Source organism: Carassius carassius, chromosome 15, assembly GCF_963082965.1.
Source record: "Carassius carassius chromosome 15, fCarCar2.1, whole genome shotgun sequence".
NCBI lineage: Eukaryota > Metazoa > Chordata > Actinopteri > Cypriniformes > Cyprinidae > Carassius > Carassius carassius.
Genome location: NC_081769.1, coordinates 33,472,334 through 33,485,337, shown reverse-complemented (window position 1 = coordinate 33,485,337; position 13,004 = coordinate 33,472,334). Strand labels below are relative to the sequence as shown.

At 33.1% G+C, this 13,004-nt stretch overlaps 1 protein-coding gene across 1 annotated transcript in view; it reads right to left on the bottom strand.

Moving 5' to 3' along the window:
* Window positions 1-13,004, bottom strand: part of nkd2b (NKD inhibitor of WNT signaling pathway 2b) — a 30,554-nt gene that overhangs the window by 4,797 nt on the left and 12,753 nt on the right. The window contains exon 4 of the mRNA XM_059567148.1: window positions 1,006-1,039. Coding sequence (XP_059423131.1) covers window positions 1,006-1,039 — 34 coding nt within the window. The remainder of the gene's footprint in view (window positions 1-1,005; window positions 1,040-13,004) is intronic.

Genomic DNA, 13,004 nt, shown 5'->3' with positions numbered 1-13,004 from the left:
TAGGGTCCAAAAAAGAAGTCTCATGCAGTATTTATATACTACTGTAGTATATTTAAATATAAAACAAATACATTTATTTTTTATAAGTTCTGTTTTCAGTAAATAATATCATATAATATTATCAAATAAAGCAATAAAGTATTTATATACTACTGTAGTATTTATTAATATTTTTAATTACATTTTATTTTGATATTGTCAGTTTTCAGTATTTAATTAAATATAATATTTTTTATATATTTACATATAAAACTAATATAATTAGTTTTACAGTATATGTTAAGTTTTCAGTAAGTAATATCATATAATATCATCAAATAAAGCAATTAAATTCAATTTCAATGTTATTTAAGTATTTATATACTACTATAGTATTTATTAATATTTTGAATTAGCTTTTTTACATTTTTGGTTTTCAGTATTTAATTAAATATAATATTTTTATTTATTGACATATAAACTTATATATTTATTTTGTATATGTTTAGTTTTCAGTAAATAAAATCATATAATATCATCAAATGAAGCAAACTTTTATATGTAAATATAGGAAAATATCAAAATAAAAGCTAATTCAAAATATTATTAAATACTACAGTAGCACATAAATACTAAAATAACACTGAAATGGAATTAAATTGCTTTATTTGATGATATTTTATTATATTATTTACTGAAAACGGAACATAAAAAAAATAATTTATTAGCTTTTATTTTTATATTTTCAGGTTTTAGTAAATTATTGTATACATTTTTATATTTATAAGTTTTAATTTCTTGAACGAAGTGTTATTTTATATTTCCAGTTTTTTTATGTGCTTTTGTGCATTCCTAATTGTTTCTTATATTTCTATTTATTTCTAAATAGCCCTTTTTCTACAATTTCTCGGAAAACAAGGCTTCTTAACCTTCATTATCCGCATCTTAAAATCAATGCATTGCAACATTTAAATATTTGTACTGAAAAACAGGGCTCAAATCCAGATGTTTTGTGTCTGTCCTCACCCTCTAGAGGGCAGCGATGTCCATCCTTCAGCTCCTGGAGGAGAAACATGGGAAAAAACACAAGAAGAGGTGTTTTTAGTTTAATATACAGCCCAGAAACCACAGGAAAAGCAAACACCTCCATCTGAAGCATTTCCTCCTCAGGGACGCTGAAACGATGACGGCCTCATCTACCGAGAAACCCCTTCCAACGTCAACCCAAAATCACACAGAAACAAGATACTTTCTTGAGGAGACGAGATCTGATGTTTCTCTATTATCATGTTCTTATACTTTCCTGACAGGAGCATTGTGGGGCTTAAAAGAGGTAAATAAATCCATATGCCTGAGATCTGTCATAAACACCATCAGGAACAGACTACTAACTGAACAGATCCCAACCTGCTCACAGTCGACAACTACCTCAAAAACAACCTTCAGATCCACCGAAATCCTTTAAAAACAACTGTCAGTTCATCTTAAAACACCAAAACCCATCCCGAAGCCACTGCAGATTAGAAATAGTCAATATTAGCAATGTAGAAGTAGATTCTCAGAAGTCTCTTCTGCTCACCAAGGATGCATTTTGATCACTTTAATGCGTCTTTGATAATAAAAGTGTTCGTTTATTTTTATTAACCCCCATGTTAACATTAGCGTAAAAGTGTTTGTTAATTTGTAATTTATAAACATAAATCATCTTTTAATTTGTAATTGAAAATACTTTATTTATTTCTAACATCTACACAAACCATTTTTAACACCTTTTACTCATCTGTAATAATTGGAATAAAAAGTCTTTTTTTTAATCTGTAATTTAAACACAAATAATTTTTCACTTATAAATTTGTAATTTATAAATTTACACACAAGTATTTTTTTGTTGTTGTAATAATTTGTTGATGTTAAAATTAAGCAAGACGTAATATAATATCAAATTGTGAATATAACAATGATTTAAACACAGTTTTAACATGCTGCAACACACTCTGTCAGTCAGGCAATCGACCAATGAGAAGCTCCGAGAGGCGGGGCCATATGTGTTTTCTACAATCCAATTAGCTGTATTGATTTCAGAAGGATCCGCCTCCCAGAATGCAACACTGTGATGATTTCCAGCAGCAGGACGGCCATGCTTTCTTTAAAGTCACATGTCTGTGAACTCATTACCACCCAGCGCAACAGATGCATCGCAGATCTGACCACCCTCTGCATTTTAAAGACTAACACATGGTATTTTACCCATAATGCCTTCACCCACTGAGGCCCTTTTTAAGCAGCAATGTGTGGGCCATATGCTTCATTAAGACAGATCTGGTTCCCATCCACAGCTGAAGAAAAAACAGGCCTTAGTTTCTTTATTGTCTCAAACTCTCGTCAGGGATTGGAAGTATATATAAACAAAAAGTTTGTAAGATCTTAATAAATGGAGTCTCTTATGCTCATCAAGGCTGTATTTATTTGATCCAGAATACTGTTAAAAAGATAGTAATATTGTGAAATATTATTGCAATTTCTAATAGTGGTTTCCTATTTGAATACACTTTAAAATATATTTTATTTCTGTGATGCAGTGCGGAATTTACAACAGCCATTACTTCAGTCTTTACGGTCACATGATTCTTCAGAAATCATTCTAATATGCTGAATTATCAATGTTGAAAACAGTTTTTGCTGCTTCATATTTTTGAAAAAAATGTAAACATCAACAGCATTTATTCAAAAATTATATTCTAACAATACAAGTCTTTACTGTCACTTTTAACTGAAAAAAAGTGTTACTTTCTTTCAAAAATAGAAAGACTGTACTGAACCCAAACGTTTCACAAGTAGTCTATAATGTTACAAAAGATTTATATTTTAAATAAATGCTGTTCTTTTGTAACTTTTTATTCATCAAAGAATCATGAAAAACTATCACAGGTTCCAAAAAATATGAAACAGAAAAAACTGATTTCACTATCATCATATCAGAATGATTTCTGAAGATCATGTGACACTGAAGACTGGAGGAATGATGCTGAAAATACAATTTTGATCACAGAAATAAATTACACTTTAACACATATTCACACAGAAACAGCTATATTACAATGTAATAACATTTTAAAATTTTACTTTATTTTTGTGAAATAAATGCAGCTTTGTCGAGCAGAAGAGATTTCTTTCAAAAATCTCCCCGACTCGAGTCTTTTGAGCAGTAGTGTTTGCATGTGTATGACAGACAGACAGTAGCTGACGTTCATCTGGCTGTGTAGCGAGAGTCGGGCAGTAAAGTCCATCCAGACCGGACTCAGATCCAGCGGTCAGCTCTGTGTCAAAGCATCCACTAATGTTGTAATCTCTGCTTTGGTCTTGGCTTCTAGCTAACAAAAAATACACTGGAGACCCTCACTTCCAAGAATCGGTCAGATCCAGTGTTCACTGAACACACTGGAAAGAAAATTGGTGTAAATATGTATAACAGCATGCTGTAACCATTTATGCTGCAATACAATAGATACGATTCAACAACGATAAAAAAAACGATAAGAAGACTATTGCAAAATTGCTCATTTGTAGCATTCAAGCATGCATACAAAATCTTAGAAAAAAGTTAAGCAATCAAAGACTATATATAAAAAAAAAAGGTTTATCTGTCTCTTTGTGACATTTGATTGTTTCGGGGCGTGTGATGATCAACAGCAAGGTACCAGCGTGCCACAGACGTCCGAAGGGCTTTTACAGTCCAGCGCAAAGAGACTTTTCACCCTGAGGTCAGATGTGAGGCACAGTGATTTCTTGGCAGGACATGAAGCGCTCCAGAGGCCTCAGAAACAACAGCTGTGAAGCGAGTCTGTTCGCTCGTCTGCGTCAGAGGCTCGGCCAGACGTTTGAAGTTCTCCAGGCCTGTAAATCACAGAACATCTCCTGGACTCGTCCAAAGCTCCCTTCCGCTGATCTCAGCCACAGCCCGCTGGAATACAGACGACCTGATCAACTATTTCAGCTCGTTCATTACCGCTCTTATCTGCTTCCTCTGGAAGTGCAACATGCTGATGTTTATTTACTTGAGAAAATTAGACCCATTTCATCAAAGCCACTGCAGAACGAGCTACAGGCCAAAAGCTTCTGGTGTCCAGATTCATGAGGAATTCACTGAGAATGACTTGTCGTCAGTTATGAGATAAAAACTTACAATTATGACAAAAAGCTGAGATTATTAAAATACTAAGCCAAAATTATTTCAGAATTAAAAGGTTGATATTATGATATAAACTGAACTTACTAAGACACTAAGTGATAACTGAGATACAGTCAAAAATGTCAATTATGAGAAAAAAAGTTTAAATGATCTTAAAACTCATAAATTATGAGATACTAAATCAAAATTATGAGATTAAAGGTATGAATTATGACATAAAATGCCAAACATACTAAGACAATAACTGATAATTATAAAAAAAAGTCAAAATTATGTCATATATGACATACAAAAAAAAGAGGTTCTAAAAAATGTCAAAATTATTAGCTACTAAGTCATATTTATGAGATAAAAAGACACTAACTGATAACTATGAGATACAAAGTCAAACGTATGACATACTAAATCATAATTATGAAATAAAAAGGTCAAAATTATGTTATAATTATAAGAGAAAGTTGAAACTATAATATGTAAAGTCAATAATACTGTATGATGAATAATATGAAAGGTCAAAATTATGAGATACTAAATCATAATTATGAGGTTAAAATCAAAATTATGACAAAAAGCTGAAATTAAGATACTAAGTTGTAACTGTGATATACAACTCAAAATTATGTTAGAATTATAAGATAAAAGTTGAAAAAAAAAATATAACATGTCATGTGAGAGATCAAAATGATTAGATACTAATGCATAATTATGAGATTTATGAGATACTATAATATGACATGTCAAAAATGACAGATCTAAATTATGAGATACTAAGTCATAATTATGAGATAAAAAGTAGAAATTGTGGCATAAAATGTACTAAGACTAACTGATAACTATGAGATACAAAGTCAAACTTATGGCATACTAAATCATAATTATTAAATAAAAAGGGCCAAAATTATGTCATAATTATGAGATAGAAAGTTTAAACTATAATATGAAAAGTCAATAATATGACAGGTCAAAATTATGAGATACTGTTACGGTCGGAGACCCAGTGAAACGCAGGAGACGAGAGATCCAAACGCAATGTGGGTTTATTTGGGTAATCCAACTCAGAATCCAACATGCAGGGGTCGAAACCAAAAATCCATCCAAACAAACAAACAAATAAATAAACAGGAAAAGGAATAGGAACAGGAACAGGAATAGAACCTAGAAACTCAGAATGCGAGGAACTCAGAAGGCGAGGAAACTTGGTGACGGAATGAAAGGACTCCATCCAGACAAACAGAAAAGGACTGGTTAATATAGGGAGGATAATGACTAACAAGTGAAGACACCTGAGTGCAATTATCAGGAGTGCAATTACTGTGATGAAGGGACAAGGCTTTGTGGGAATTGTAGTGTGCCTACAGTGAGGTGCCTATGGGGAAGCGAGACCACTAGTGGAGACTCAGGGAAACAGAGACCAGGAGTGTGACAGATACTAATGGCGCTTTTCCATTACCAGTACCAGCTCAACTCGACTCGACTCGCCTCGGCTCGCTTTTCGCTCCGTTTTCCATTGCAGATAGTACCTCCACAATAGTACCTGGTTGTCATAGCGACGCTGCAGGAAACTGCCGTGACGTAATCTTCTACGCGACACACACCCGCTACCCACACACACAGGACAATGGAGGAAATCAAGTGCATGTTGTTTTTGATCCTCCGGATGTGGCTGTTTCTCACAGCAAGAAGACAAACGTTGTTTCAGGAGAGGCTGAGGGCAGCAAAACGAAACAATGCTGAAAAAAACAGGAGTGTAATGATGACGCAGTGAATAGTGACGATTCTCTCTGACCAATCAGCAGTCTGCTGTGTTTTCACGTCACATTATAGTATCGCCTCAGCTCGCTTGGAACCTCGCCGGAGGTGGTACGAAAAAAAGTACCTGGAAGCCGGTACAGGTACAACTTTTACACAGTGGAAAACCAAACAGAGCCGATGTCGAGGCGAGCCGAGGCGAGCTGGTACTGTGTAGTGGAAAAGCACCATAAGTCATAATTATGAGATAAAAAGGCCAAAATTGTGTCATAATTATGAGATAAAAAGTTTTAACTTTAATATGAAAAGTCAATAATATGACAGGTCAAAATTATGAGATACTAAATCATAATTATGAGATAAACGGTAGATATTGTGACATAAAATGTACTAAGACTAACTGATAACTATGAGATGCAAAGGCAAAGTTAGTGCATACTAAATCATAATCATGAGGTAAAAATCCGGTGTGCACATGTGTCTCTCCAGACTCTCATCTCTTCAGCACACACTGGGCACGCTTCTCCCATCTGAGCTGGCAGACCGCAGGAACGGGCTTGCATCCAACATGTGAAGTTCCTCAAGGGTTTGACATCACTCAGGGGTCACCGGGAGGTCAACCACGACCCCGCTCCTAAATATACAGCCCTGCTCCACCACAGGAAGTGAAGGCGTCTGGGAAGGGACACATCGAATGGAGTGGAGCCAACGGAGCGCTGGTGTTAACAACATGGATGGATCAACAAAATGAAACACGTCGCAGGAATATAAACAGAGTGCAAGGAAGGGACTGTGTGGGACTGTCTCATTGTTCCCGTGGCTTCCTGATATTATAAAGGTGAAGGTTCGTCTCGTCCATCACCTGTTTATGCATGTCAGCAGCAGGAAGTAACTGTGAATCTCTAGCTGTAAAAACAACAAACTACAATATTTTGAATATATACCCTAGTAAAAATAAATACACTTATACAAGTATACTAGTATACTACAAATACACTTTTAGTACACTAAACTGGTATACTTAAAGTCTTCTAAATTGGAACAACTAATTTTGTACTTGATGCACATTAATTGTGCAGAAGTAGTGCTAAAACAACTAAAGATATACTGAAGTACATTTGATTGTGCTAAAGTGAAACTATTGCAGTATACTTAAATTAAATTAAATTAAATTTATGCATTTAGCAGACGCTTTTATCCAAAGCGACTTACAGTGCATTCAGGCTAGCAATTTTTACATATCATGTGTTCCCGGGGAATCGAACTCCCAACGCTTGATAAGGCAATGCTCTACCAATTGAGCTACAGGAACACTATATTTCAGGTACACTTTAAATATTTAAATAAGGTGGAATTATAGTTTTTATATCAATAAGTCTTGAGCTATCTCTCAGTAAATATTTTCATAGATTTTAACTATACTTAGCATGAAATAAATGTATTTTTAATTATATTACTAGGATAACCCTCAAATAATGAAATTTATTTTCTCAAAATGCATGTGATGGCATGTCATTTATATGAGTCTAAACAGGGTAAACAGTACAATTTTTAAAAAAGTCAATGTGGAAAATGTATGCCTCGCAGATATTCAAATGAATCGGTTAATCTTTAAGCCAGTTCATTGAAATGAACCATCTATATTAACACTAAAAAATAAATTAAATAATAAGGTGAAGACTTATCAGTGGCAGGAAGCTGCTCTGAGTTTACTATAGTAAACTAGAATATTTTAAGTATAACCATCAAATAATGCCATTTCTTTTTGCTAAAAAGCTGCATTTAAGTGGCACAAAATGCATGTAATAGCATTTCACAGAATTAGTTTTATATGTGGCTAAAACATGGTGAACGGCAAATTTAACAAAATATTTAACAAAACAATTCAGAAAATGTATGCCTCGCAGCGATTCAAATTATTCAGTGAATCTTTTTTAAGCCAGTCCACTGAAATGAACCATCCATAAAAACAGATTCACAAACATATTCATTAAAAAATAAATAAAATAATTAATAAATAAATAAATACATTAAAGTAAGATATAATATAAAATATCAATACAATAACATTAAAAAAACAAATAATAAACACCCAAAATAAAATAATACATAAAATAAAATACAAAAATAAAAACAAAACAAGAATAAAATAAAATATAAATATTACCATACATTATAATAAATGCACAATAAAATAAAATAAAATAAAATAAAATAAAATAAAATAAAATAAAATAAAATAAAATAAAATAAAATAAAATAAAATAAAATAAAATAAAATAAAAATAAAGTTTTATCTTATTTTTACATTTCTGCTTGCCAGGTAAATGTCTAAAGAACATATTTTGAACATAAATGTCTAAAGGATATTTTGATGCTATATGACTCCATGCATGACTAAAATGTTAGTGCTGTTCTGCAGTGAAGGAGGAGCACAGCTGTGGCGTCTGCAGCAGACGCACAGAGATCAAAGGTCTCCTGCTTCACTGTAACCCACAACACATTTCCAGAGATATTTACTATAAAATGCAAGACCGAGACAAAAGTGAGACTAAACCCAGCGGTCTGCAGCACACGCAGACAACATCCAAACACAGAAAGTTATGAGAGACTGAACTAGAACAAACTCAACTCGGTGTGGAAGAAAAGCAGAGAACAATTTCAACAGAATTTGACATTAAATATTACACAGCTAATGATGTGACACTGAAAATATATTATATACACAAGATACTATTTTATCTATTATTATATTTATTTTGAAAATTATAATAATAATATGTACATCCTACAACTTGGATGATTTGTTTGACTGAGCTCATCATTAAAATTCTGAAAAAAATAAAATGCAATTTGGTAAATGTACACACACACACACACATTTATTAATTTACATATATACATATATATTTACATTTAATGAGTTGCATATTTATATAAATGTATAATGTAAATATACCATCTAAATGTACTTATATAATAATATTTACTATTTTATTCATATTATTTCTATATATATATATATATATATATACACACACACACACACACACACAATGGATTTGTCAGATTAAAATTACAAAAATAAAATCATATAAAATATGATTCTGACATTTGAGCACAATATATGAACATTATATATTTATGTCAATAATACATATAAATTATTATAAACATATAGATAGATAGAATGAATTAATTAAATATTATATAAATTATGTTAATATACTATATACTATTATTATAATTTTAGTACATTCAATTATATTGTTATTATATTATTAGTATTATTTATATATTATTAAATAAATAATCATATTATTAGTATTATTTATATATATATATATATATATATTTTTTTTTTTTTTTTTTTTTTACTGTTTATACTGTTATACTGTATATATTTTTTATGCGATGAAAATAAAATACAAAATATGCAAACTACACAACTGCACACTTCACCTGAATGCATTCTTAGACACCACTGGGTAGAGCTGGCACCAAAACAATGAGCTCCAGTGAAATGACGTGAGGTTCGAGGAGAAACAGGAAGACTGGGCATCTCCCAAGCATGTAAGGCTGAGGAATGAGCGCGGGGTGAAGAGTTCAGATGTGCTGCTGATACAGTGACACAGATACGATCAGCCAGACCCTTATCAACATACAGGAGGAGAGCTGTGCAACAAGAGCTGGAGAAACCGTCCAATGCATCCTGAAAAACTCCTCCAACTATCTTTGCAAACTGTACAAGTTTACCACACATCGCCATTTTCCAAGCACCTCTGAAACATATATATATATATATACATACACATACAATTAGTGAATCAAAACACCAAACACACTGACTGACTGAAATCAAACTTATTTCTCAAAGTTAGCAGCATCGCTTTATTTTTCAATTCCCACACCACTCCAACAGCCGTGCTTTATTTATTGTGTCTGTGCTTCATAAACAGTCAAATCACATTTTGTTGGAGCCTTGATTTCAAAGACCAACCCGAGCGATTCTCTTCAAACCCAAAGTGCCTCGTGAAAGATAATGATTTAAAGATTAGATTCTTGAGGCAGAGCCACATCTGGAAGTGGCTTTAGATGGAGCGGCGCGTCCAACTAACAAAAGCCCATTCGCAGCCATTCCCAATCCGAGAGGAATTCTGCTCCGAACCCAGAACCAATGCAGCCCTAACCCCGCGCTTTGTGTTTCGACAGCTAACCACTCTCAGATGTGGCCGTGTAGTTTTAGGGCTTGAATAATAGCGATAGCTACACATGTGTGAGCTAGAGGTCCAGAGCGGGGAGGAAAATCTGCTTCCATTCACTCCTGCTCTTCTGACGTCACAGTTTCTCAATTACACAAAAGAATGCACTTTCTGAATAACTGTGCTTCCATCCACTTATTTTTTAGATGCATTTTGAGATTTTGCACAAACAAAATGCTGGGTGGAAATGCAAAGATTTGCATGAATTCTAAAAATGTGCATAAAAACCACATGCTTAATTGACTGATAAGTGCATAAACTACAATGAAAATAAATAACTTGATGCAAACAACATGCCATGACAGACATGATATATATATATGATTTATTATAGAAAATGTCTAAAAAATAAATTATCTAAATCCATGTTTTCTTCAATAAAATAAAAATATAAATAAAAAAATAAATACACAAATAAATTCCTCTATGCACATCACAAAATGTAAAATAAATAAAAATAAAAATATATATCTTAATATATGTCCATATATAATCCTATATGTATAATAAATAAGAGTGTGTGTATATATTTAACTTATGCATTTATTTTTTCCAGTAAATGTAGTAAAAAAAATATAACGGAATATATAAAAAGTGTTTAAGCATAAAAAATAAGTGTGATACTACTAATTTTGTTTTTCTGAGCAAAAATAAAAAATATCATTATTTTCCCTGATTTACAGAAAAATGTCATTCAGTGTAACAATCTCGTAAGGCATATTTACAACAAAAATCAATTAATGACATATTAAAAGTCTAATTACTTTCACCCCAAATACTAATTAGTTGTAATTATTATTATTATCTTTTATTTGCCATTATCAAAGGTTTTTCCCGTTTGTCAGTAAGAATGTTTGAATCATTTAAAACACAATCAAATTTAATATGCTCCCTAATTCTTTTAAATATTTTAATATGCACACGTCAGAATAAGAGTGTTGTTTGACTTTTTTTGAAAAATCTTGCATTACACTGAATGACAATATGACATTATTTCAACCAAAGTTTTATGTTTTATTCTCCAAAAACTTCTTTGAAACCTTAAAAGTAGACACTTTACTCACATTGAATGTGCTTTCTATATAAAATCCCTTTTATATATATATATACACACACACACACACTCACACACACACTCTTTTAATGCACACACACACACACACACACACACTCTCTCACCGTATATACTGAATAGATACCTCAATGCACAAGTCATGCAAGTTAAAAACTAAACCTTGACTCAACAAAACACAACTAAATATGACAAAAAATAAAAAGGACATCAGACACAGGACTAAGTCTAAACTAAAACACAGCTGACAGAATGAACACTACTCTGCAAAGAGGTGCATTGTGTGAAAATGCACAAGAGTCGTGGCGTTTGCTTCTGGCTTGGTGTTTGTTTAGCGCTCAGACAGGAAGCTGAGTTTAGGGTGTCTGTCTGGGGGAATGTGGAGAAAGCGTGAGGTTTCTGAGGCTTTCACAAAAGGAATCTCTCTGAGGCGTTATTACATAAGCAAACACTGATACGCCGTGTCTGAAAGCCACACGTTTAGAGTTCCAGTGATCAGATTCATGAGCCCAAGGGTCTGTCTGCAGCACCTGAGCAAAGAAACACAGGCTTTTCTGTGATCAAACATTCAGAATAACAGCGTTTACAATCCTCTGTGACAAACCACATGCAGAAATTTAGATTACAAAACAGTGGAAAAGCTGATGCAAAAAAAACACAAAGTATATTATTATTCACTTTCACATATACTTTATTAGACGTTGGGCGGCGTGATGGTATGAAATACTGCTTTATAATATTGCTTTGATTATTTTGCACTCAAGTGTTTCATTATGTAAAGCTATTGATGTCAGACTCGTCATTCGTTTATTATGAAGAACCTCATCATTCGAGTTCAAGTTCCAAATAAAAAAAGAGAAAATGGAATGAAACACCTTTCAAGTATTTAATTTGATGCACTATACAAAAATAACTTTGAATCATATGCAACCCATTGTTTCTATGAACATCCTCTTACAAAAAAGATATAAAATGATACACATCTGGTCAATGAGTAAATAGATATATGCTAGTGAAGCTGTTTTCCTCCTACTGTAACAAAAATTTTTACTTTGCTTGCAAAGTTTTTTCAAAAAACCTTCTCATGAAACTATTAAGACACAGGGATTCAATTAACAACAAGCACAGTACAAGATAAATAAATCAAATCAAATACTCCCTTGACTGCACCAGGGCTTGCAAAATGTCCATTTCAGAGAAGCTTTCTATACAGGAGAACAGCGGTTTATATGGAAACATACCTTAAAACTCTCCTGCTGTTTGTCTTGGCCGAGAGCTGCACGAGATCAAACGCAGACGTGGCCAGAAACAGTCACCAGCCTCAGGTATTTTCTTTCCTTCTCCAGTAAGCGACGCAAAGTAAACGGCTGCCATAACATCCACCGCAAACGCTCCATTTCCATTCACTCGTTCTGCGCTTTAAACACTGTACAGCGTCTCACATCACGCCTGTTTACACGACATGCTTTGCTGAACACATCTCAGATTTTTAAAACATGACATTATAGAAGTGCTTTCCGGGTTCAGCAGGAGTTAAGCTCCATCGGCATCGATTACAACAGAAAATAATAGCACACTAACAACCAGGCCAGAGTTCTGGATGACTTAAAAGCAGAAATGCGAAGCTCAAAGCACTTAAAAAATCTAAAGCCTGTTTATTATTGGAGCAGTAATTGAAAATCGTCCTTTTTCAGGTGCACTTATGTGATGTAAGTCCTCATTAGTTTGTGTGCACGAATGCATGAGTTGCACG